This window comes from Schistocerca nitens, chromosome 8 (assembly GCF_023898315.1).
Source record: "Schistocerca nitens isolate TAMUIC-IGC-003100 chromosome 8, iqSchNite1.1, whole genome shotgun sequence".
NCBI lineage: Eukaryota > Metazoa > Arthropoda > Insecta > Orthoptera > Acrididae > Schistocerca > Schistocerca nitens.
In genome coordinates, this window is record NC_064621.1 from 33,949,643 (window position 1) to 33,974,266 (window position 24,624).

Sequence of the window (24,624 nt, forward strand, 5' to 3'; positions counted from 1 at the left end):
ACAAAATTTGATGTTAACACGCTGTGCTTTCTGTACACTCAACATTTTCCGACGCACAGACAAAACGTCAACTACTTAAAACAGACGCCACGGGCAGACTGAGTGCAGGAGGCAGATGAAACTCGAGCAGTAGGCGGAGCGAGAGTCACGTGACAGGCCACGCGACTTTCAGCCTTATTGCATTCGTTTTATTGTTTCACCAGTACTAGTCCGGTTTTTTTCTAGCCACACCTCGTACATACACTGTGATCCTATCATCCAGAAATGAAAGACATTAACGTGCGTAAAGCACATCAGCATCAGTTTGAACTATGGCTAATATGAAACCAGAGGCAGCTCGCAGAAGAAGCAGGCATCCGCAGCGGAACTACACAATAAAAATTTCGCGATCAGCTGCTAGTTGAAATCTACTATAGTGGTCCTCAACAGTGCATTACCGCCTCCTGTGGTGGAGGGGGATTCATTTCTCGAAGGGGTTGAGTGACAGGGAGGGCGCTGTAGTGGAAAGGTGACTCTGGGAGAGCGCCGGGGGCGACCATCCTATGTTTTATCTTTTGATTGTTCTTGAAGCTAAAAACAGACAAAATGTGTATCACTATTATTTCATAAATATCGGTACAATAATACACTGCAGCTGAAGACATTAACATTTATTAAAATGATATTTTCACTGTCAGTCAGTTCAAAAATGTGATCATGATAGCTTAAAGAAACCTACGAATTCGATAATAGTTTAATTAGATTTACTTAACAATTAATACCTTAACACGAACAAGCCGCAGTCGCTGAGAAGCCAGCAGACGTTGTGCCTTGAAATCATCAGGCGCCCACCAAGAGGAGCGAACCCAGACTCAGCCAAAGCTCCGACGAGGTGGATCCGCACACCGGCCCGGCACGGACCGCTTCTCTGACAGCAGCGAGGCGACAGCATGCAGACCGACCAAGTTGCGGTGCTGCTCCTCTACGTGGTGCAGCGCGGGGAATAGATGACGGTAACATAGCCAGGGCAACGTGGAAGCAATTTTTCTCGAAATGACTGAGGAAAGCGAAAGTCACCAACATTCCAGTGTATACTTGAAAAATGGATTCATCCCTTCACCAAGTAATCTACAACTGCCGAAGTCACTCATTTGTGGTTGGTTGGTTTGTGGGGCTTGAAGTAACCAGACTACAAAGGCCATCGGTCCTTTTTCCACGATCATGAAACACCAAAGTGGAACGAAAACAAGCAAGGGACGCCACAGAACAAGAGAGACATAGACAAAGACCAGAAAAGAGGAATTAAAGAAACACACAGAGTGTTACAGTGGTTGGCCGACTATGGTAACAAGAAAAGGAAAAGCCAACCACCAAGAGACACACTAAAAAGCCCAATCTAAAACCGTAGGCCAGATCGACCGATAAAAGCCCCCTGCGCGAATAAAACTCAAAACTAAGTTTGCCATTGAAGCGTCATCTGTCAAACGTGCAGGGAGCGTATCAGGTAGCGCAAACGTCTGCCTGAGCGCAGTTAAAAGCGGGCAGTCCAACAAAATGTGGACCACCGTCAACGCTGAACCACAGCGACAGTGAGATGGGTCCTCGCGGAGCAACAAATGACCGTGCGTCAGCCAGGTGTGACCAATGCGGAGCTGGCAGAGAACAACGGAGTCCTTGAGAGAGGCCCGCAAGGAGCGCCACACACCGGTAGCCTCCTTGACGACTCGAAGTTTGTTGGGAGAAGGCAGGGAGCGCCACTCATCACTCCAGGTACCAAGTACCTTCTGCCGCAAAACTGACTGGAGCTCACACTCTAAAAGGCCAATCTCCACGGCCGGTGCACTGACAGCATGTTTGGCCAGCGTGTGAACCCGTTCATTACCCGGGATGCCGACATGACCTGGGGTCCACACAAAGACCACGGATAAGCCGCAACGGGCAAGAGTATGGAGGGACTCCTGGATAGCCATCACCAGACGAGAGCGAGGAAAACACTGCTCGATAGTTCGTAAACCGCAGATAACGAAGGACTCACCTAAGCAGGAGCGGATATACTCCAGGGCGCGAGAGATGGCGGCCAGCTCTGCAGTGAAAACACTGCAGCCAGTCGTCAGTGGGCGTCGTTCAGAATGATCCCCAAGAGTAATCGCATAACCAATTCGATCAGCAACCATCGGACCGTCGGTATAGACCACGTCAGAGCCGTGAAACGCGGCAAGGATGGAAAGAAACCGTCGGCGGAGGGCCTCAGGAGGGACTGTGTCCTTCAGGCCCTGTGCCAAATCCGGCCGAAGGCATGGGCGGGGCACACACCACGGGGTATACGTAAATGGGCCAGGAAAAGAGGTGGGAGAGGGAGAAACGCAATCCCAGAGAGATCCCGGACGCGAACCGCGATCGTATACCCTGAGCGGGGCCGCCGTTCTGGAAGATGGACGACCGAGTTGGGGAACAGGAGACGGTAATTTGGATGCCCGGGCAAGCTACAAACATGTGCAGCAAAAGCGGCCAGTAGCCTTGGCGCCGGATCCTTAATGGAGGGACGCCAGCCTCCACAAGTATGCTGTTGACAGGGCTTGTGCGGAAAGCTCCAATTGTTGCGAGTCGGACCCCGTTTACTTATTTATGAATAGCCATTATCAAATGATGAATGAAATATTCCAAACTAAGCTATCCCTCTGGAAAATCACATTCTGAAAAAGTGAGTGAAAGTGCATGATTTTTCCAATCTTTAAAATCAAAGTTTGAGAATACAACACTCTAAGGAACATATTCGAAAGATCCTCTCTCACTCTGATAAAGGCATACTTGCTTCTTATAAAGTCTCATTATTATTAGTGAAACGAGAGAAATCACGCACAATAGCCAAAACACTTGAATTGCCCACAGTTAAAGAAACTATCGGTACACTGCCGGGGTCTGATGTATACGCCAGGATGAATTTGGTTCCTTTCAGTAACGGCAGAGTTTCGAAAATAATTAACGATATGGCCTTTAATACTGAATAAATGTTTTTCGGTATGATGAATAAAGCAGAGTTTGTAATGCAAACTGATGAATCAGTAGCTATAGATGAACCTCTGCTGCTAGCTTACATTCGCTTCATTAATCGGAATTAGCAGGTAATGAAGAAACAGCTGAATATCGAAATATTTTAGTGGGAGACTCCATGAGCCTCTGCAGAATGTTTACAAGATGAAATTGCTTCCTTTAAACATCCTTCTTCACTGCCAGCTCGTTTAACTAAAGTACCAAAAATGGCAGCTTATACTCAGACACAGGTGATATAGTTATCAAAAGGAAGCGTCTGCTACGTTCCTAAGATATTTTTGGTATATTAGCCGACTGAGCTAGGCCTCTCAAAGGAAATAAAGCTATCATATCCTCTTTTTGTCTACCTCCAAATACATTAGATAAATTCAACGTGGCGAGCATAAAACTGTAGGAAAAAGTGGCTTCCGTTAACGCTAAAAGTACCTAAATTATCTTCATTCATTGCTAAACTAGACCTTTAAATCAATAACCTGAGCGGTCGTGAAGTCTGTCACTTTCCAAATCTTCAATAAGCTCCACGCAGCGGCGGGCAAGCTACAGACAACGCTTCTTAATCACTGCCGAAGCAAGCCAAAGAAGATATGTAGACTGGGTTCCATGTTCTATAAAGCTCTGCAATACGAACGTGAGTACTCAGTACATTTTCAGTCTTCGGGGAACAACCTGATGAGAGATGGAAAGACGAGTTGATTTATTTTAAACATGACTGCGACGCTTATGCATATCCAGTGATACGTCTATGCAGTCGAAGTTGGATTAGCTGAAGAGGTAGAGAAGATATGAAGAACGGCTGGGACATTCGCCACGAGTGTGTTTAGTCAGTACGAAGTCTGTGTCTGAAATTCTGATCGAACTCCAATGATAGATGTTACAAGAGAAATGTTGTGTACTGTCGAGAGAAATAGTGCCTTAACTCCGAGATCCCACATTACAATACTACTCTTTAAGCGCATTAGTCTGTCCACCTTAAGTCTTGCGTAATGGTCTCGAGGACACAATTAGAGAAATTCTGGCTTAGCAGAGAGGTACCTACAACCTGTCACAGTGTGTATCATCAACCTATGGTAAAGCAAGAGGGGGAGTGGTTCTGTGTGCTGTCCAAAGTACCATACAGTATATAGTAGAGTACATTTTATAAAGTTTCGCAGTTCCTACAAATGGGAAGATAACCGAAATCTATTCTATTTCTATCTCCCTGCTTACCGTTTCGAAACACATTATTGTCTTTACAGCTGAAGTTATTTATTCACTGAAGGCTACATTCAGAGCTATAGATACAAAGTTTTAATTCAGACTAGCAACTGGTCATACGTAGTTTGATAACGTAGCGCAGCACAATGCGAGTTATGTTTGACTTGGCCCTTCGAAAATAGGCTCTAAAGTTGCAGCTGAGCCGATGAGATGTTGTAAACAACTAAGTTCCAGTTCCAGATGATCTGCCAATGCTACAGGGTTCTCACCAGGACGTTATTTGGTGCGCAGGTGACGATGTACCACTGGGACCTGCCGCAGGCGCTGCAGTACATCGGAGGCTGGCCCAACCCCATCATGGCGGACTACTTCGTCGAGTACGCCAGGCTGCTCTTCGACAACTACGGTGACAGGGTGAGTGATGGTCTGAGTGAGTTTTTGACCTCCTCTCGCTCAGTGGCAACGCCCAATTTAATCCACGAGATTAAATAAAAATTTTGATTATAGCCCTAGGCCTCCATCGAGTTGTCTTCACCTGAACTACACATCTCCTGTGAAGCAAACTTGCTTTCAATTTTTCTATTGTATCTTCAGCAGATTTCTGCTCACCTAGTTTCTAATGTTGCTCTTCATGATATTCGGGACTATTGTATTCGTCTTGTTTCTCCTTAATGCGGCTAGCCAACTGAGGACTCCGTCGCTTGTAGTTTACGGTTTTCGTTATGGCCTACGTATCAAAAAGAACTTTAGCAATGAACAAATTTCAGTGCACCCTAATATTTTTAGAGTGTCCAAACAATAACTATTCTTTCGTTCTGCAGCAAAGTTTGCGCTTGTATTAAACGTCCTGGCAGATCAAAGCTCCATGTTTGGGTAAGGCCTTAACAAACTATTTCACTGGAGCCAACTTAATGTGTAGCTTTTTTTTTCGAATCCTCGAGGGTGTGGCACAAAAAAGAAAAACCAAAGAGATACCGGGTGTCTCTCCTAAGATTCGTTAGGCGCTTTTGCTCTGAAGTTTCACGTGGTACCTACAGGTTCGCTACTGGTAAGTGTATCTGAAGTCAACCCAGACGAATAGTGCTCATCGCATTTTTTCAAGCAACGCACGGTATGGACGTAAAGCGTCGGTTTCTTCGCCGTAACAAACAAAATAGTTTTTAAAGTAGAGTCTTACGTGTCCATTCGAAGGAGCGGTCCCCAATTTGTCTAGTGCCGTATTGTTTTACGATTTATATGAACACGGACAGTAATAAAACAAAGAATAACCGGTACCCCAGCAGCTACTGAGTAGCTCTTCTCTCCCGCATGGTGGTAGCAGTCAGCGGGGCCAAGGAAGTGCTGCCGCTGCTGGTGTACTGGTAATTAACTGTGTTTCACTGTCCGCGTTGATACATATCGATGAAACAGTATAGCGCTAGAAGAATTTTTGACCGCTCTATAGAATGGGCAGGTAAGATTTCCATTTAAAAATCATTTTGTTTGCAAGCGGAAGCAAATAGAAGCTGTCTCTCTAGACTGGGCATCGAATTACAGACGTCTTGAGTGGTGTTCGAGGTGTGTGACTCCAGCTACACATTCCAGTAGCGAACGTAGGACTAAATAAAAATTTTGACTATAGGACTTGGCGAAACACCAGGGAAAACGCGCCTGACGACTGTTAGGAGACACATCCTGTGTACTACGGACTTCACTCCTGGAAGAAAGAATGCGGTGGCAAACCGGCTTAGCTGCAAGTTAGGAAATTGCTTCCAGAATGAACCTTTCACTCGTCAGTTTCATATTAGCATTAACTGGAATAGCATTTGAAACATGAATGTCACATCGCAAAAAATGTGTTTCTTTTTTAATATCTTGTGTTAATTGTAAAACCGATGGCTGTTACAGATTTTCGTTATCATATTACCATTCAGAAAAGTAAACCAAGAGAATAAAGCGCTTACATTAAAAAATGTTTTTTCATTGTTGGGTTGCATTACAGCTATAAGAGTCACTCCCAAAGAAATGCACAACGTTTTTCCAAAATTCCGACTTTTGTTCTACATCTTTGCTATTCACGTGGGTCATAGCAGCATTCTTCCAGCTCGTATTCGCATTTAATTCGACGTATTTCGGCAAGTCGCGCTGCCGTAGCACTTCGTCAAGGTGGCTGCTTTAGCTGATGTTCGTCTGAAGGAACGTGTTGTTACGGAGTTCCTGTATGGTGGGAACGAGACGGTGACCAGCATTCAGAAGGTAGTGCGGGGACGAGGCTGCAGGTCGCAGAAGGGTCCGTCGCCGGGCAACCAGACTGTCGACGTGATGGTGGCGGGCACTGCAACACTCGCCACCTCCGGTGTAGCGGCGCAGCGGGCACTGCACACACTGCCGACAGTGTGCAGCGTATTCACTGTCCGCAGTCTGACTCTGGCTGCTGACTATAAAAGTGAGCAAACAGCAGAGAAGCGAGTGTGAGCACAACACTGAGACTGTTGAGGTTGAGAAAGGCTTGCTCCAGGTGGGTTCCGAGAACATTCACGGAATGAACACCTCTTCCCCCCATTCCCCTATAAGAACCCCCTCCCCCTCCCACTTGTGCTAAACCTCCAGATATGTCTTTTGGCCAGTTTACCCGCAGGGGATGGTGTAAGAGGCGTGCACTATGACTGGCTGCGCTTCTCCATCCGATTTTTGCGGAGATTAAGACAATCCGGCCATGATCTATCTTAGTGAGTCGTCGTGTAGGATTCTCTCTACCTGTTTTGCCGAAAGCTCTCTAAGTTTATGTCCTTCGCAAAAGCAGTACAACACTGTCGGGTTCCCTGTCAAGTGCAAAAGGGATGCCATTATGTTGTATTTATTTACTAAACACCACAAAATGATAATATCGACACAATTAATAATTTATTCGGGCAGATCGTTCGCCGGGTTCCGGTCTTTCAATCTGACGCCACTTCGGCGACCTGCAGTCGATGAGGATTATGATAAGGACAACAACACCCAGTCTCTGGGTGTAGAAAATTCCTCGACCCACCCTGGAATCGAATCCTGGCCCAGAGGACTGACAATCCGTCACGCTGACCATTCAGCTACCGGGGGCGATTACAATTAATAATGATTACCTGAAGACTAAAACAATTTCCTGAGGACATGGTCTCAGCCGGCCGCGGTGGTCTCGCGGTTCTAGGCGCGCCGTCCGGAACCGTGCGACTGCTACGGTCCCAGGTTCGAATCCTGCCTCGGGCATGGATGTGTGTGATGTCCTTAGGTTAGTTAGGTTTAAGTAGTTCTAAGTTCTAGGGGACTTATGACCACAGCAGTTGAGTCCCATAGTGCTCAGAGCCATTTGAATCATTTGACATGGTCTTAAGACAGAACTTGGTTGGACGAAATCCTGCCGGCGACTGATTACTACGGCACGTAGCCGGTACGTCGCACTTACACTCGTAATATTTCGTAGCCGTTCGTACATTTTCTTTAGCTTGAACATTATTCATTTATTTATTAATATGATCGATTTCTGGAATTGTTATATTGTTGTACGAAAGCTCTCCTGATATCTGTAACGAAAAAGCTACTTTTAGTAGCAGGTATTTATTAAGCAAGATCACTTGCCTCGCCAGATAACTATGCTTTCCTATAAGCACCCCGCTGCTGACGTAGCGGACGTTCTCATGTCTAGCCACAGCGCCTCACACCACCGTCCTCTGGCAACGCCATATAGTCCAGCGGCTCCTTCAGCCAGCGTGGGAACTGAAATCTTAGTCCCGACTGTGTGTGCGTTATGAGCAGTACTGCTTTACTCGCTGAATGCTACATATTTGCAAAAGCGATGCAAAATTATAGAACTGGAAAATAAGCAAATAAATTTGGCTTGAACAAAGGGAGTACCTTACCCCCCCCCCTCCGCCCCTCCCCCCCCCGGCCCAACACACACACACACACTATGGTTATCTCGCACTGTGATTACCACCTCTCGTGTAAACTGAAAACTGAAGGAATCCCTGCACAGAAGGACATTTGAAGATGTTGACTCCCTTGTGAGGGCTGCTAAAAAGTGGATCAGACATGCTGGTCTTGACTTATACCGGACGGATGTATGGACTTTAGTTCCATAGTTGAATTGATGGAGTTTATGTGGTAAAATGACAGTCTCCCGAGGACGTATCAAAATAATGTAAAAATAATCAAGATACGTAAAATAAATTGGATATTTAAAAAAAAATTGTGCATTTATTTTGGAGTGGCTCTCATACTTCTAGATCAATCCTCGTATTCAAGAAAGAATAACAAGTGGTTCCACTTAAAGGTATGGAGTTACTTGCATCTCGGTACTTTCACGAACGAAACGGGGAAAAACTCATGGTAGTAAGCACGGTCCACTACGTAATGCACAGTAGGCAGGTCAACTGCTGGCCGCTTAGCAGTGCGTAGAAACACGTAATCGGAGCAGTGCTGGCTACCTGTGCTGAAGGACGGTTGCTTCATTTCCAGTGTACTGGTGTTGACAGGTGAAGTGGTGGATCACGTTCAACGAGCCCACCATCTTCGCCGGCGGCTACACGACCAGCGGGGGCACGCCGCCGTCGCAGAACGCCCCCGGCATCGGCGACTACCTCACCTACTACACCGTCATCAACGCGCACGCGCGCGTCTGGCACCTCTACAACGACACGTACAGGGCCACGCAGCAAGGTAAGCCACCAGAGCGCACTCTCACCGTCTTCGAGGACTAAGCACACCGTACAGAATTAGTTACCCTCACGAGACATCCCACCTCGAGCCTCCTGCTTCTAGCCTTGTTAATGGCACCAATTTGGCGAGGAAGACAGTGTACTAGTCTCTTCACGTATGCACTACCCATCTGAAGTCATTCATTGATGATTATATACCACAGAGATACCAAATTGTGGGATGTTGATTTGTACACTTCAGGTGCTGTTCCAGACAGTCCTGGATGTTTTCTATGCGATTAAGTTCGCCTGATTCAGTAGGCTAGTCGAAGTGCTGTAGCGTTCCAGAGTCTTCCTCAAACCAGGAATGTAAGTCTGCAGCCGTATGAACACAGCTCTTGTCTTCTTGGAAAACGGGACTACAGTATAATCATCATGAAGATGTAGAACTGAGTGCAACATTTTGTCACCGAGAATGTTGTGTATATGCTACGTGAAGCGGCGAATGAAAATTTGTACCAACGCTGGGATTCGAACCTGGATTTTGTGCTCTCTAGGCAGGTGCACTACCCACTACATCACACATGAGCAGTGGTGTTGAGCATGGTCACTGTAAGCTGAATGAGTCGGCCCAAGTCACAGTACGAAAAACACCATTAAAACATTATGGAACCAGCTCCAGCTTGAACTACACGTTCCACACAACGTGGGTTAAACGTCTTACTGGGTCGTCAGTGCCCTGTAGTCAGGTCAGTGTAAGAAGTTCCTTCACAGTTAGTGCCGCTGTTGCCAGCTTTTAGCTGTACAGTGCTAGGGCGTGTACGCGAAAACAATAGTCGTCTACAGAGCTGCAACAACACGTTTACAAAATCGTGTTACTTGACCGATTGACGTAGGCGCACAAAGCTGCTGGGCCCAGCCGCTGTAGGGATCTCATTATGCTGACTCAACTATAGCCGTCGTACATCATTAACAAAGAGGCTGGACAACACAACACGCCTCCAGTCAGCAAGTGTCAAATTTATGAGTTGTTTGGCTCATTGATGACGTGCAGCTTTAACTACCACAGTTGACAAATGTCCATAAAATACAGTTACCTGTGGATGGGAATTTGGACTGTGGTGGGACACGCGATAGTGTTGCACGTGGAGTTGTTCAAAGGCACTGTGCAAGGATGGCGGGACGGTTAGCGTATCTGCCTCGGGATTGATAGCTACAGCTGTTGAACGTTCTCCTGAGGCATACCGTACCAAATTCGGTCCAATCAGCGTGTTAGACTGTCAAAATCCCGAGCTGGTTGGAGGGCCCTGCCCATAAAGCTCCTACGGAAAGAAATAGCACCACACGCCAACACTCCTGGTTGATGGGCCATACGTCGGGCGGCAGTTAGGTTGGTATCCGTCTGCTGTCCGGGGAGTCTCCAGAACGTCTTCGCTGGTTTTCAGTTCGAAGCGTGGCACATCACTAAAGACGGTTCTACTCCAAAAATGAGATTTTAGGCCAAAGGCGTTTCTGGAGGCGCCCCGGTCAGTGATAGGATATGTACATGACTATCGTAGGCCGTATGGCCTGAAACGAGTGATGGTCCGGGGTAAAATTTCTTTTCATAGCAGGGCTTATATTACAGAGAAACAATCGAAACTGATCGTGATACACAGGGTGTTACAAAAAGGTACGGCCAAACTTTCAGGAAACATTCTTCACACACAAATAAAGAAAAGATGTTATGTGGACATGTGTCCGGAAACGCTTAATTTCCATGTTAGAGCTCATTTTAGTTTCGTCAGTATGTACTGTACTTCTTCGATTCACCGCCAGTTGGCCCAATTGAAGGAAGGTAATGTTGACTTCGGTGCTTGGGTTGACATGCGACTCATTGCTCTACAGTACTCGCATCAAGCACATCAGCACGTAGCATCAACAGGTTAGTGTTCATCACGAACGTGGTTTTGCAGTCAGTGCAGTGTTTACAAATGCGGAGTTGGCAGATGCCCATTTGATGTATGGATTAGCACTGGTCAATAGCCATGGCGCGGTATGTTTGTATCGAGACAGATTTCCAGAACGAAGGGCTCCCGACAGGAAGACGTTCGAAGCAATTGAGCGGCATCTTAGGGAGCACGGAACATTCCAGCCTATGACTCGCGACTGGGGAAGACCTAGAACGACGAGGACACCTGCAATGGACGAGGCAATTCTTCATGCAGTTGACGATAACCCTAATGTCAGCGTCAGAGAAGTTGCTGCTGTACAAGGTAACGTTGACCACGTCACTGTATGGAGAGTGCTACGGGAGAACCAGTTGTTTCCGTACCATGTACAGCGTGTGCAGGCACTATCAGCAGCTGACTGGCCTCCACGGGTACACTTCTACGAATGGTTCATCCAACAATGTGTCAATCCTCATTTCAGTGCAAATGTTCTCATTACGGATGAGGCTTCATTCCAACGTGATCAAATTGTAAATTTTCACAATCAACATGTGTGGGCTGACGAGAATCCGCACGCAATTGTGCAATCACGTCATAAACACAGATTTTCTGTGAACGTTTGGGCAGGCATTGTCGGTGATGTCTCGATTGGGCCCCATGTTCTTCCACCTACGCACAATGGAGCACGTTATCATGATTTCATACGGGATACTCTACCTGTGCTGCTAGAACATGTGCCTTTATAAGTACGACACAACATGTGGTTCATGCACGATGGAGCTCCTGCACATTTCAGTCGAAGTGTTCGTACGCTTCTCAACAACAGATTCGGTGACCGATGGATTGGTAGAGGCAGACCAATTCCATGGCCTCCACGCTCTCTTGACCTCAACCCTCTTGAGTTTCATTTATGGGGGCATTTGAAAGCTCTTGTCTACGCAACCCCGGTACCAAATGTAGAGACTCTTCGTGCTCGTCTTGTGGACGGCTGTGATACAATACGTCATTCTCCAGGGCTGCATCAGCGCATCAGGGATTCCATGCGACGGAGGGTAGATGCATGTATCCTCGCTAACGGAGGACATTTTGAACATTTCCTGTAACAAAGTGTTTGAAGTCACGCTGGTACGTTCTGTTGCTGTGTGTTTCCATTCCATGATTAATGTGATTTGAATCGAGGTAATAAAATGAGCTCTAACATGGAAAGTAAGCGTTTCCGGACACATGTCCACATAACAAATTTTCTTTCTTTTTGTGTAAACGTTCAGTTTTTAATCTGGTTTGAAGCACTGCAGAGAAGCTCTGAGCGTCTGTTTGAAATGTCTTAACGCCACTCAAGTTGGAGGTTTCTCGACATTTGTCTCCTTTCAGTTCCAGCGACATGTCTCTTTCTCTCGCCCTTGTACTGGTCCATTACTTTAAGTGGAATCGGTCGTAAACAAACCCTGACAACGACTGCTCTTTCGGCGAGCACTGCGTTGACCCGTTTTATATCAACGTAACCCCATTTGCGGCGATGTTGTTGCAGGTCGCGTCGGAATCGTGCTCAACAGTGAGTGGCACGAGCCGAAGAACGCATCCAGTCCTGAGGACCAAGAGGCTTCCGAGCGCATGATGCAGTTTGTGGTGAGTCTTCTTGTTTCAACGATTAAACTGGTTCAGCACAAAATTGGGCTTGAATATACTTGTCATGTGTACTTCCAGTACGTAAGTACCTACACAAGATGCTATAATATCGAGCTGTTTTGACTTTATTATTGTGAATAGTGCCCCAAAGAATCCTCGAAGAAAATCATCATCTACCCCTCCCCCTACGAACCCAGGTTGAATAATATGTTCTTTGATCAAGCACATTGACCAATATCATTAGTAAGAACACTCATGATTACATGAATGATGGAATGTAATGACGTAGTTACGAATTATATAGAAATATGTACATGCATTTATGAAAGGTGATGGGTTACGTGTAGCACTTAGGAAAATATGGTCTGTCAATTACAAGCACACGAGATCTGAGCGGACAAACCTGATATGCCTCTGTGCGTTGAGTGCAGCACATAATCAAGAGCAGGAGAGATTTCAATACATTCCTTACAGTACCCTCTAAAACGAGACAAGACTATCAGTCGCTTACCTAGAACATTGAAAGACGCTCAAGGACTCTGTTCTTCCGACATCCGCTCCCTTTGGGCAGATCAGCCGCCGTATTAGCAATCGCGAACTGGTCCAGTTTGCGATGTTCAGTGACTCCCTGCAGGCACAATCGGTAATCTCAGCAACTTCGATACGGTCAGCTGTCTAAGTAGTCGCAAGAGTGTCTGGTGAAGATACAGAGTTGAAACGGTAAACACCGAAAGGGATTCCATATTTTATGTCTTTTTGTCGATGTAGGTGACACGTCATTACAGACGGAATGCTGAGTAACCTATATGAAAAATTAGTCACACGCTGGTATTCTAAGTGTCACTTCCTAGTCTGATTGCACACGGTCTTACGCCGTGTACTGATGTTGCTATCACACACCAGCAGTCTTATAGATCTGTCTTAGGTCGACGGCATACTAACTAGACCAGGGATCGCTTGATGCTGACAGTGCTGTGGAATAATGAGTTGGCTAGGTAGACGCTTTACACTTCTCTATCTCAGGTTACTAAGGAGGATTTATCGTCCTGATGGAAAGCATAGATTAGTTCAAGAAACCGCATACGCTGCCATGTGGACAAATCATCTTGCAGCACACGGGCAAGCAGCGACATAACGTGTATTTGACGCGATGACTCACCAGCGAAGAGTCTCAGAGAACACGCCGTGCAGCTCATCTCAGCCCAAAAACATCAGACCCGACGCCTGGTCAATGAGACTCGCGAACGCCAGCCTAAGACTGTCAACGTGTCTTGTAGGGAACTGGTTACAATCCAGAGCATGTACAGCGTCGTAGAAGGCCAGTTCATGGTGACTGTTGATGGATATCACCCCAATGGGGCAAATGAAAAACGAGTCCAGATCTTGAACTCCACAGACCAACAGTGCAAACCTAACCTCGCTGATGAGTGACGTACCTCTCCAACGTACTGCACTATGGAAAGCTATAGCCTATGGCAGGTATTCCGTTCTCGTCATCACACGTGCAGGAGTCCAGTGAGACAACGCACGTGGCTAACACTACAGTTTCCCAACGACTGTATTCGTCAAGTTCAGACACCTCCACTGTAAAGTTATCCCAGTTGTTTCTGTCAATTTGTGAGTGGCCGTTTCCATTGTAGAATACATTGTCCGTTATATAAGAGCTCGTCTAGTCACGAAAATGTAATTCGTTGGTCCAGAAACATCCAAAACCAGCGATATGATCGCCTAGCACGGATACCACAGGATTCTTTCTGTAACTCTGTTTTCTTGACTGTGTTCACCATGTAACCTCTGAGGAAGCGTCCTCAAAGGCATATAAGCAATTAATCTTCCCGCTCTGCATAAGTGAGTGAAAAAGAAATCTTAATATGTGATAGAACGGGAAGAAGCTTCTGCCAAGCATTTCACGATTGTTTAGCGGAGTACAGATTTACACTGTCCAGTCACATTAACGTGATCACTTGTCAGAACCCTGAATAAACGCCTTTTGCAGCGCTGCCCGCTGCGAGGCGTGCACTAGGAGAATCAGCGAGGTAGCGACAGACATGTGGAGCCATGGCGACTCCAGTGTCGTTGACAGCTGCGCCAGGTTTCTCGGTTGAGGATCCAGGGCACGAAGCGCCCGATCGAGGTGGTCCCACAGAACTCCGATTGGGTTTAAATCCGGTGAGTCTGCTGAGCAGGGTAGTACGTTAAACTCATCCTCCTGCTCTGCGAGCCACGCACATATACGGCGAACTGTTTGACGCGTTGCGTTGTCCTGCTGGTAGACACCATCGTCGCAAGATAAAGCAAACTGCATGTAGGGGTGCACGTGGTCCGTGAGGAAAGATGCATGCTTGTATTGATCCGATTTGTCGTCCAGAATGGCGAAATCGCCCGGGGAATGCCACGAAAACAGTCCGCAGTCCTTAAAACTCCCTCCTCCTGCTTGGATCCTTCCGACGATTGCTGCAGGGTGTTTGCTTTCAGACGTTTCGCACCCCACACGACAACAGCCATCTTTCCGAAGGAGCACCAAACGTAATTCGTGTGAAAAGGCCACCTGCCGCCACTCACTGGACGCACAGTTGGCGTACTGGCGTGCAAATTCTAGCGTTCGTCGCTGGTGAAGAGCAGTCAGCGTGGTAGCGTGAACCAGGCGTCTGCTGCGGAGGGCCATCCGCAAGAACGTCCGCTGAACAGTCGCTCAACAGACGCTGACGGTAGCCCCTCGGCTCACCTGGGTGGTCAGCTGCACGTCTGCTCCCCCGCACGCGTCTCCGCAGCCGTCGTTCACCCCTGTCTGTCATCTGCGGTATGTGGTGCCTCGGCGCTGCTTTCGACAGCGCCATTTTGCCATGCAAGGTGCACTTTAACCACAGCGGCACGGGAACAGTTTACAAACTTACCCGTTTCGGAAATTCTTCTACTCTTGACCTGAAAGCCAGTGATCGTACCCTTTTGGAACGCAGACTAATCCCTCAGTTTCCACATTAGGTGAAGATGTTCGTTTATTATGGGACTGTAAGGTGAAGCAATAAAGGAAACGAAAAATTTAGAGTAGGAATTAACGTCTAGTGAAAGAGATAGTAACTTTGAGGTTTACTGATGACACTGTAATTCTGTCGGCGACAGCAAAGGCCTTGTAAGAGTGGTTGAATGGAATAGACAGAGTGTTAAAAGGAGGATAAAAGACGAGCACCAAAACAAGCAAAACGAGGATAATGCTATGTAGTCGAATTAAATCAGGTGATGCTGAGGGAATCAGATTAGGAAACGAGACACCTAAATCATTAGATGAGCTTTGTTACTTGGGCAGCAAAATAACTGATGATGATCGGAATAAAAAAAGTCGCTCAAATGGCTCTGAGCACTATGGGACTTAACTTCTCAGGTCATCAGTCCCATAGAACTTAGAACTACTTAAACCTAACTAACCTAAGGACATCACACACATCCATGCCCGAGGCAGGATTCGAACCTGCGACCGTAGTGATCGCGCGGTTTCAGACTGTAGCGCCTAGAACCGCTGGGCCACCACGGCCAGCTGATCGGAATAGAGAGGATATAAAATGTAGACTGGTGATGGCAAGAAAAGCGTTTCTGAAAAATACAAATTTGTTAACATCGAGCATGGAGTGTGGTCATGTACGCAAGTGAAACATGGACAATAAATAGTTTAGACAAGACGTGATGCTACAGAAGAATGCTGAAATTTGATGGGTAGATCACGTAACTAATGAAGAGGTACTGAATAGAATTGGGGAGAAAAGAAATTTTTGGCATAACCTGACTGGTTGAAGGGGTCGGTTGCTAAGACACAGTTTGAGACACCAACGGTTGACCAGTTTAGTACAGTAATGAAGCGTGAGTGGAGGGGGTAGGGGCGGTCGTAAAGGGAGACTAAAAGATTAATATGGCAAGCAGATTCAGAAGGATGTACGTTGCAGTAGTTACTCGGAGATGAAGAGGCTTGCACAGGATAGAGCAGCGTGGAGAGCTGCATTAAATCAGTTTTCGGACTGAAGACCACAACAACAACAAAAAGATAAAGTGGCGGCGACACAATAGACACACTCCACAGAGAGTCCCTCAAACTTATCGTAAGCAATTCGCGAGTGATGAGATAGTTCACCATACTGCTGAACGTTCAGGTCGCATGCAGGCTGTCGTAAGCCGGCACCTTCACCAGTGAGAGACGAATTATGGGATTCATTTCATTCTATGTAAACGTCTTTTACACGAGCATACGGTCACCAATAGCTCGGGCAGCGTCCTGTGCGATGACGACCCAGTTGTGTGTTGTCGCAAACTGTTGCACTAGTCCTGAGATACGAGCGCGCTCTCTCTCCAGTAAAACAGCTGTACCTCAGCCGCTCGCTCCTCACATTCCGTTTACCCAGAGCAGCTGAGATGGCTTCAGAAGTGCTGATGCTCCACGCCTGACGCCTCGTTCGCAGATCGGCGCCTTCGGACAGCCGCTGTTCAGCCCGGAGGGCGACTGGCCGGCCGTGATGAAGGAGCGCATCGACGCCAACAGCGCCGCCGAGGGCCGGCCGAGGTCCCGGCTGCCCGCCTTCACCCAGCAGCAGATCGAGTACAACAGGGGTGAGCTGCCAGCCGCCAAAGTCTCCCTCCCCACACCGCTTTGCTCTCACGCCTTGCACTCGGAACGACCTCTCCGTGCCTTTAGTTTTTGAATTCGCTGCGCTCGCTTACTCTTCTCATTGCACAGCGTTCTTTTGGTCTCAGATTTTCGCTAAATCTTAGGTGTTTGCTTTATGCATTGCCCTCTTGGACTTGTCCGTTTTCCTGTTGTAGTCTATCAGTCTGTTCACACTTGCCGAATCACTTTTGATGACCCGTGGTCAGTTGGCCCAACAACCACTTTTTACTGTCGTTCGCGATCTTCTGCCGAATCTCGATCACAGTACATATTCTCTCCCAATGAATTTTTAAATGACTACCTCTCCTACACAAAGAAATCCGCCCCCAATATTTATTCAGCTTATTAGCTTTAACTTCGCCCTCCATATTCTATCCTCTTCAAACCACGATCCATCCCCCACCCCATTCCTCAACTCCGTTTCTGTCTTCCGCAATTCTTTCCCAGCTACATATTGCGACTCACTTGACCTCTTTACATATCCCCATGCCATACTATACTATGGAACTTCTAACCTTCTCTCTGCTTCCCTCAGTCCCTTTATAGTGTAGATCTTCCCACTTTCAGGGAACGTGCAGTACTTCTTTCTAATATATAACTCCTTTGTGCCGTCTTTTAATTATTTCGTTCTTATTTAAAGCCAACGGCCTTTCCGCAGTAGTAACACCGGTTCCCGTCATATCACTTAAGCTAAGCGCTTTCGGCCAGTGCTAGCAATTTGATGGGTGACCATCCGGTCTGCCGAACGCTGTTGGAAAGCGGGGTGTACTCAGACCTTGTGAGGCAAACTAGGGAGCTACCTGACTGAGAAGTAGCGGCTCCGGTCTCGTAGACTGACATACGGCCGGGAGAGTGGTGTGCTGAACACAGGCCCCTCCATGGGCTGAGGATGACATGGCGGCCGGTCGGTCCGGTGGGCCTTCATGGTCTTTTCGGACGGAGTTTAGTTTTTTAGTTTACTTTTTATTTAGAACTAAAAGTCAGTTCATTGTTTTAGTAACAGATCGTCATAATAGTTATAAACATATGTCAATGTTTCGCCTTTTGATATATATTGTCATGCTTTTATGTGTTTTGAGCCCATTCAGCTGATCTGCAGGCTGTTTGTGACGCTGACCGCCCGTGTTCCGCCTATATTGGGCGAGTGGCCTGAAACTATAAAGAAAACTGGACAAGTGCCACTAATACTTACGCACTGAGGGTTCCTACATATTTAATAACGTATATGCATAGGTTAGCTATAGGTTTTCATCAGTGAGTTTCTGAAAATCAAAATATGTGATAGAAACGGCCGAATCTTTTAATTTCATTGGCATAGACGTTTACATCTTTTACGTCGCCGAAGAACCATAAACCTTGAATACTTCTACCTGTTCCTGAGAAAAAGAGGTATTAACGGACGGACAGGCAGATGGCGAAAATAGTGACGGTATAAGGGTTCCGTTTTTTTACGATTGAGGCACGAAACAGTAAAACGAATAGGTTTCCAGTGAATTTGAATTTCTATGTGATAGCCTTTTTTGCCGGTCATCCCTCCTCCTACAAACAGTTTAATCCTGGTACGGGCGTAGTTTTTGGGTTATGGTTTGCCAGGCTGGTGAAATGGTCATATTACGGTATTAGCAGTAAACTTTGAAAGAGTACATTACCACTCTGTTTTCATTTGTAGTGCAAAACTCCTCGAGAACGGACTCCTTAATCGATTTGCTGCTTTCCTAATTTTGTTAACAGAATTTCTGTCTCAAATATCCGGACGGTCATCAGAAATATACATAAGTTGTCGACGAAAAGTTCTCTGGACTTCAGTCGCGTTATGTGGTCAAATTTTCACGGCATTTCAGCTGTGTTCTTTTCAGCGTGACTGCTGCCACCGGTTGAGATGCAAACAACGAACGCTTTGAGTGCGAATTCGCAAAAAGCCAATGATTCCAGCTTTCGACGCCCCACATATTGTCTACTATGCAACCCCATAACATTAGCTGCTAATGCCAACAGGGGGCAGGGCTGGAGGTATCCAATATTGACGCAGCATGAGGCTACGGAGCGTAGTTGAACTGCCCTGCCGACGAGTAATTCACAATAGTGTACACTGGCAGTGGTGTTGATACAAAGCAGAACAATGGAAACGATAAACAAAGCGAACATTGGCCTTATATCTACAACAACAGTTGCTGAAGCTGACATTTCATCAGAAAGGAACGCATGGAATTTCGCAGAGTGAGAAAGAAGTGGCAGGTGAAATATTAGCGTTTCTCCAAGATGAGTCAGTGGAATGTGTGGTGTCGTATACGCTCGACTGCGCAGACAATGTACATGAGGAGTACAATGATGACGATACGTGCTTAATACGTGAATGTGATAGTCCAGCAGGCGTCAACTGTCGAGCTACTCGTATGTACTTCATCAGCCTTGTTGGACAGGAAGCAAAAAATCCCGTCTCCAGTGAAACATAGTAAAGGACAATCCTTGTCCACGGAGCGGGCACTAAACATAGTTACATAAATCATCCGCAGCATGAAAACAAAAAGTTATAAACAGATTTCGAATAAGTCCGCAGCAATAGGACCGTGTAGTGCATAAGAAAAACTACAGATATTCAAGGGAGGACAATGCGCACTTGTTACAAAAACAGGTGTTGGCGCGATTCAAAGATGCGTAAGACAACGAAATTTCAAGCAAAGGATCAACTTGACGATGTACAGCAAACTGCGGAATCGCCCAGAAAATTTGTAGATGGGATAAACAAACTTATCCTATAGATCAGTAAGGAATTTGTTTTCAACTCTAACGAATCGGGATTTGAGGAGGAAATGTACATGAAAGGAACTGTGGAAACTAAAGATACCAAGAGAGTAGTATCAAGATCAACTAACACCAATGCCTTAACGCTTTCTTATGCAATTACGCCGACTGTTACTCTGGATGGTAACCTGGCTGGAAAGTTACTTATTGAGCTGCGAGAAGGTGGAGGTGCTCTGCCCCTTAGATTCTTCCTCGTGTGCGTGATCTGGCAAGAACAGCAGGGAATATTTACGTCACAGCAAACAAGAGTGAGAAAATGGGCGTAAGAAAGTTACAACTATTGTATGAGTACTGCGTTTGGCCAATAGCTGGGCAAAATAACTTACTTTTGCTTGATTCTAGTCTGCGTAAAGAAAAAATCATGTTCCTTTAGACCAAACTATTCCTCCTGAAAAGTGTGTAACATTGCAATTCATACCACCTGAAATCACTGCACAAATTTAGTCTCTGGATGTTTGTTTTACCGTGCCTATAAAGCATATTGTCACACCATCTGCAGCTACGCCTTAAAGGATAGCCAGTTTCACGATAAGGTCCACAACAGACTGTTTCGGATTCGGTTGCATGCTATCACATTCCATCAGTTCTCACCAGCACGTTACACCAGTATAACCCTATATGCATTTTTTAAGACTGGATAGCTCTCTGGACGTGAAACTCCCAAGGAGTTCGCTGTCGATCTTGCTGGTGCGAGCATTTTTGTTCACTGTGGCGCGTAATTTTTCACTCGGTGTTCATGGTGCAAGTTAATGGTTTGTTTTGAACATTTGCTGAATATCGACTGTGTCCCCTCTGGACAATGATTTTTCTGTCGCCCTCCTAATGCACATGGTGAGTCATTAGCAGCTAATATTTTTCCTGTCATAATAGCTAACACATCATTTTCAAATGAGCCTTACGTAAGATTGAACTTGCGACCTCGCACTCAAGGGGTTCCCTGTAAGATGACGTCACTGATGCGCATCAGCTGCACAACTTTCGTCCTGCATCCCATTTCAACACTCATTCCTGAAGCTTTCCATGTTGGATATTGCTGTCTTTACAGAATGTGTCGCCCCCGTTACATTTACGGTGTTGTTATAATTACACTTTGCCAGAACCCTTATCGAATACAATTATTTTTTCCGTTTTATGGCGATCTTCACTCTCCAGTTGATTCCCCAAACATTACATTGCCACAAATTTTATTCACAACTTTACTAGTAACAAGCAGCGCAAAAAATTAATTCGAATGACTTTATAAACCTTAAGAATAGGTGTATTATACAAAGCAAAATAGAATTGCGTTGTTAAGACTTTGACTACGAGCTTTCAACACTTCTCTAATCATCACACTGAGTTGTGATGACGGCGTCAGTTACATGCTACATCTCTAGTAGACACATCAACCTGTCATTTTTAGGTTCTTAGAAAAAAGTAAAACATACCAATTTCCATTCCCTATATGATTTCATACTTTGTGACTTCTGAGCGTTTCTTAGTCTGAATTTAGTTCTGAGCTACTACAGCCCGATTTTAATTGTAAACATCGTTCAGTTTTATATATTGTAAACATTTCAAAACAGCTTACTTTGCACTGAAAATCTGAAGAAAGTGCACAATCCTTAACAGTAAGTAATCCGTGAAAATTAAATTATAACGCGAAACGCATTGTATGTCGTAATGAGAAGATAGATTTACTGATAAAACACGTTAGAACGGTTATGTAGGTTTATATACATTTCACTGCCATACCAATCACTAATGGAAGATGAAATTTAAGTAATGTACAAATCACCCTCCATCATGCAGACATAGTTAACGACTATAACAGAAAACAGCATATTCATATATTAAATGTGTCAAATATTTTATGTCTGCAAAAGAAATAGCGTTCCCACATTTGGAGGGAAGTGTCCGTCCCTTTCAGTTAACCAACTTTCGGTCCTCTTTCAGTAAAAGGCCTGTACGTTGACGCTTTATGTTCACAGGTACGACTGACTTCATCGGACTGAACACGTACGCCACGAACCTGGTGACCCTGGGCGAGACTGGTACGATTCCCTCCAAGGCGCACGACCAGGGCGTCATCATCTCGTACGACCCCAACTGGATCGTTGGAGCAAGTGGCTACGTCTACGTAAGGAAACAGAGTTTTCTGCTATTTAACAAACCACATGCAAAAGACATTCTTTAAACTTCTGAGCTTTTTGGACATCATTACTTTCATTATGTCAGCGATTTGTCACAATGCTTTCGAATATAGTGCGAGGTTCGCAAAATTTAAACCTACTCGTGGTAAATGGTTTGTAAGTGCTGGAAACAAATCGTACCATCTCACTGCCATTACGCCGTTCGTAGGCCATAACAATAACATATATACGCTCTATTACGGATGTTCGAATCCAGTAACTATAGTTTCTGATATCGGCTGGAGACTTGTGCCATGCAACACACGTGTTGCGCTCCGAATTGACAGTTTCCACACTAACAAAAAATCCATATCGAATGGTGTGCGTAAAATAGGTTATTTCGAAGTAGAAAACATTTGTCTATCGGTTCTACTTACACACACAAATACGGAATTTTCCTCCACTGTTAATACTGTACGTCAATATTCCGCCTTTAATAGCAAGGTAAATAAGGAAATCTAGTTCTAATATTCTGTACTGCCAATGAGTCAAGTGTGGGAGTGGTATAAGACACTGGATGCTCATTCAGAAGGAACGAGGTTCAAACATCGTTCTGTCACCCAGGTTTAGGTCTTCCGTAGTTTCAGTGCATCGCTTAGGGCGAATGACAAAATTGTTCCTTCGAAAAAGACAGAGCCTGTTTTCTTTCCCATCCTTGACCTGCCCTAACTGGTTCTTCACCTTTAACAAGCTGGCCGTCGACGGGTCGTTCGCTCCTAATCTTTCTTCCTTCCTCCCTTTCTTCTATGCTGTCAACTTCATCGAAAAGTTGTTTTCAGGTAGCATCACGTGCAAATGTCTTGCTGTAGACTGTGTACTAACGAACTAGATAATAATAACCATATTTCAAAACTCAACTATCAAATTCCCTAATCATCCGCCCATAAATATTCGCAGTTGCGAATATACAATGAACGGCTATTTTTGTATCTTCATGTGATATTTTAATAGCTTTCAACACCGTGAGCGAAGGAGGACACGTGAAGTCAAATTACATCTACGTAGATAAGGTTACGAGATTATTTTTGTGTGCTTTTATATCGAATGTAAATACTGTAAGTTTTTTATTCCTTGCTAAAAATTAGGGTGCTATTGTTAGTTTTGTGTACCAGTCTAACTAGAATGTACTAGTTTTGCAATTTCCTCAGTGAGGCAAATCTCAGAATAAATGAGAGACAAAAGTCACTCTCTTTTTAAATCGGTGTGCAAGCATTATTTCCTTCGAGTGGTACACAATTAATAGTGTGAAATTTCCTTTTAATTGTACATAATTAACTTATACAGGGCTAAAAATCATTTACTGGGATAAAATAAATAAATTATTACTTACACACTAAGATACAAAGATTGTGGCATGAATGAATTGATGCAAAATCCGAAAACAGAGTCATCTTACAGCGTTCGGCATACCTGTCCGAGATTTTAAATATATCTTTCTAGTCTCTTATTGACGAATTTACTAACAGGTTTATAGTTTTTTAAGTGGTTTGCAATGTCAGAAGAAAGGAAGAAATACAATGAAAATTCATAAATGGCTCACACACCAATACACTGAAACTTCACCACGAGTATTATAGAACCGACAGAGAGGTGGGAAGAGTGCATGGTTAACTTGTAGGACTGTGTAGAAAAATAGTTATGTGATTTTAATAGACCACATTACAACTAATGAAATTGCCTTTTTATTTTTTGGGTACATTTGTCACTTTCGGCACCACCAGAATTTAGTCTTATTTCACCAAACAGTCCACAAGCAGTTCGTAGCGTTCAAGCACTCTACCTCTGCTGTTCATCGTGTTCATCCTAAACCAGTACTTTGCACAAATAAAACTCTAACCTCTTGGTACAGAAACACCTACTACAAAAATTGCCGATAGCCCATGACAAAAGGAGACTAGTAACGTTTTTTCTTCTTCTTCTCTTCGCTGCAGATCGTGCCCTGGGGCTTCAGGAAGCTGCTGAACTGGCTCTCAAACGCGTACCCGCAGTACCCCATCATGGTCACGGAGAACGGTTTCAGCGACTGGGGCGAAACCCAGGACGACCTGCGTATGACGTACCACGGGGTAAGCCGACCTCCTCTCCACCCTTCTCCTGGTTGTGTAGCCCCTCTCTTCTTTGCTTGTACCAGGCGAAGTGACCAACAGTTGGTTTCTACTTAACATGAAAATTATGTTTTTTTCAGCATTATATGGCTGAGCTGTTGAACGCTATTAACGTTGACGGAAACAATATTATTGGATACATGGCCTGGAGTATTATTGACAATCTGGAATGGACTCAAGGTTTCAGGTAAGCCACCTTCGTTTATTCTACACTTCTTTCTAGCAATTTTACTGAGAGCCTCACAATACTGTATCACTGTTTGCTCACAGCAACTCTGTCACATGTACAACCCATACTATTGATCGCTCGTACTAATCTCACTAAACATCCTGATCGTCTCCTACCTCCAAGATATATTTATCATTTCTAATAATCCTAACTATAACCACACCACGGCGCGGTACCACCATGAGCGTACTGACATATCTGTAGCTCTCCTGTATCGCTACTTCCAACACACA

General features: G+C 45.3%; 1 protein-coding gene across 1 annotated transcript in view; it reads left to right on the top strand.

The window, feature by feature from the left end:
• The window catches only part of LOC126199041 (myrosinase 1-like), a 49,382-nt gene that overhangs the window by 14,248 nt on the left and 10,510 nt on the right, over positions 1-24,624 (top strand). The window contains exons 4-10 of the mRNA XM_049935745.1: positions 4,516-4,638; positions 8,715-8,898; positions 12,336-12,433; positions 16,879-17,026; positions 21,857-22,005; positions 23,989-24,123; positions 24,243-24,349. Of these exons, the coding sequence (XP_049791702.1) occupies positions 4,516-4,638; positions 8,715-8,898; positions 12,336-12,433; positions 16,879-17,026; positions 21,857-22,005; positions 23,989-24,123; positions 24,243-24,349 (944 nt within the window). The remainder of the gene's footprint in view (positions 1-4,515; positions 4,639-8,714; positions 8,899-12,335; positions 12,434-16,878; positions 17,027-21,856; positions 22,006-23,988; positions 24,124-24,242; positions 24,350-24,624) is intronic.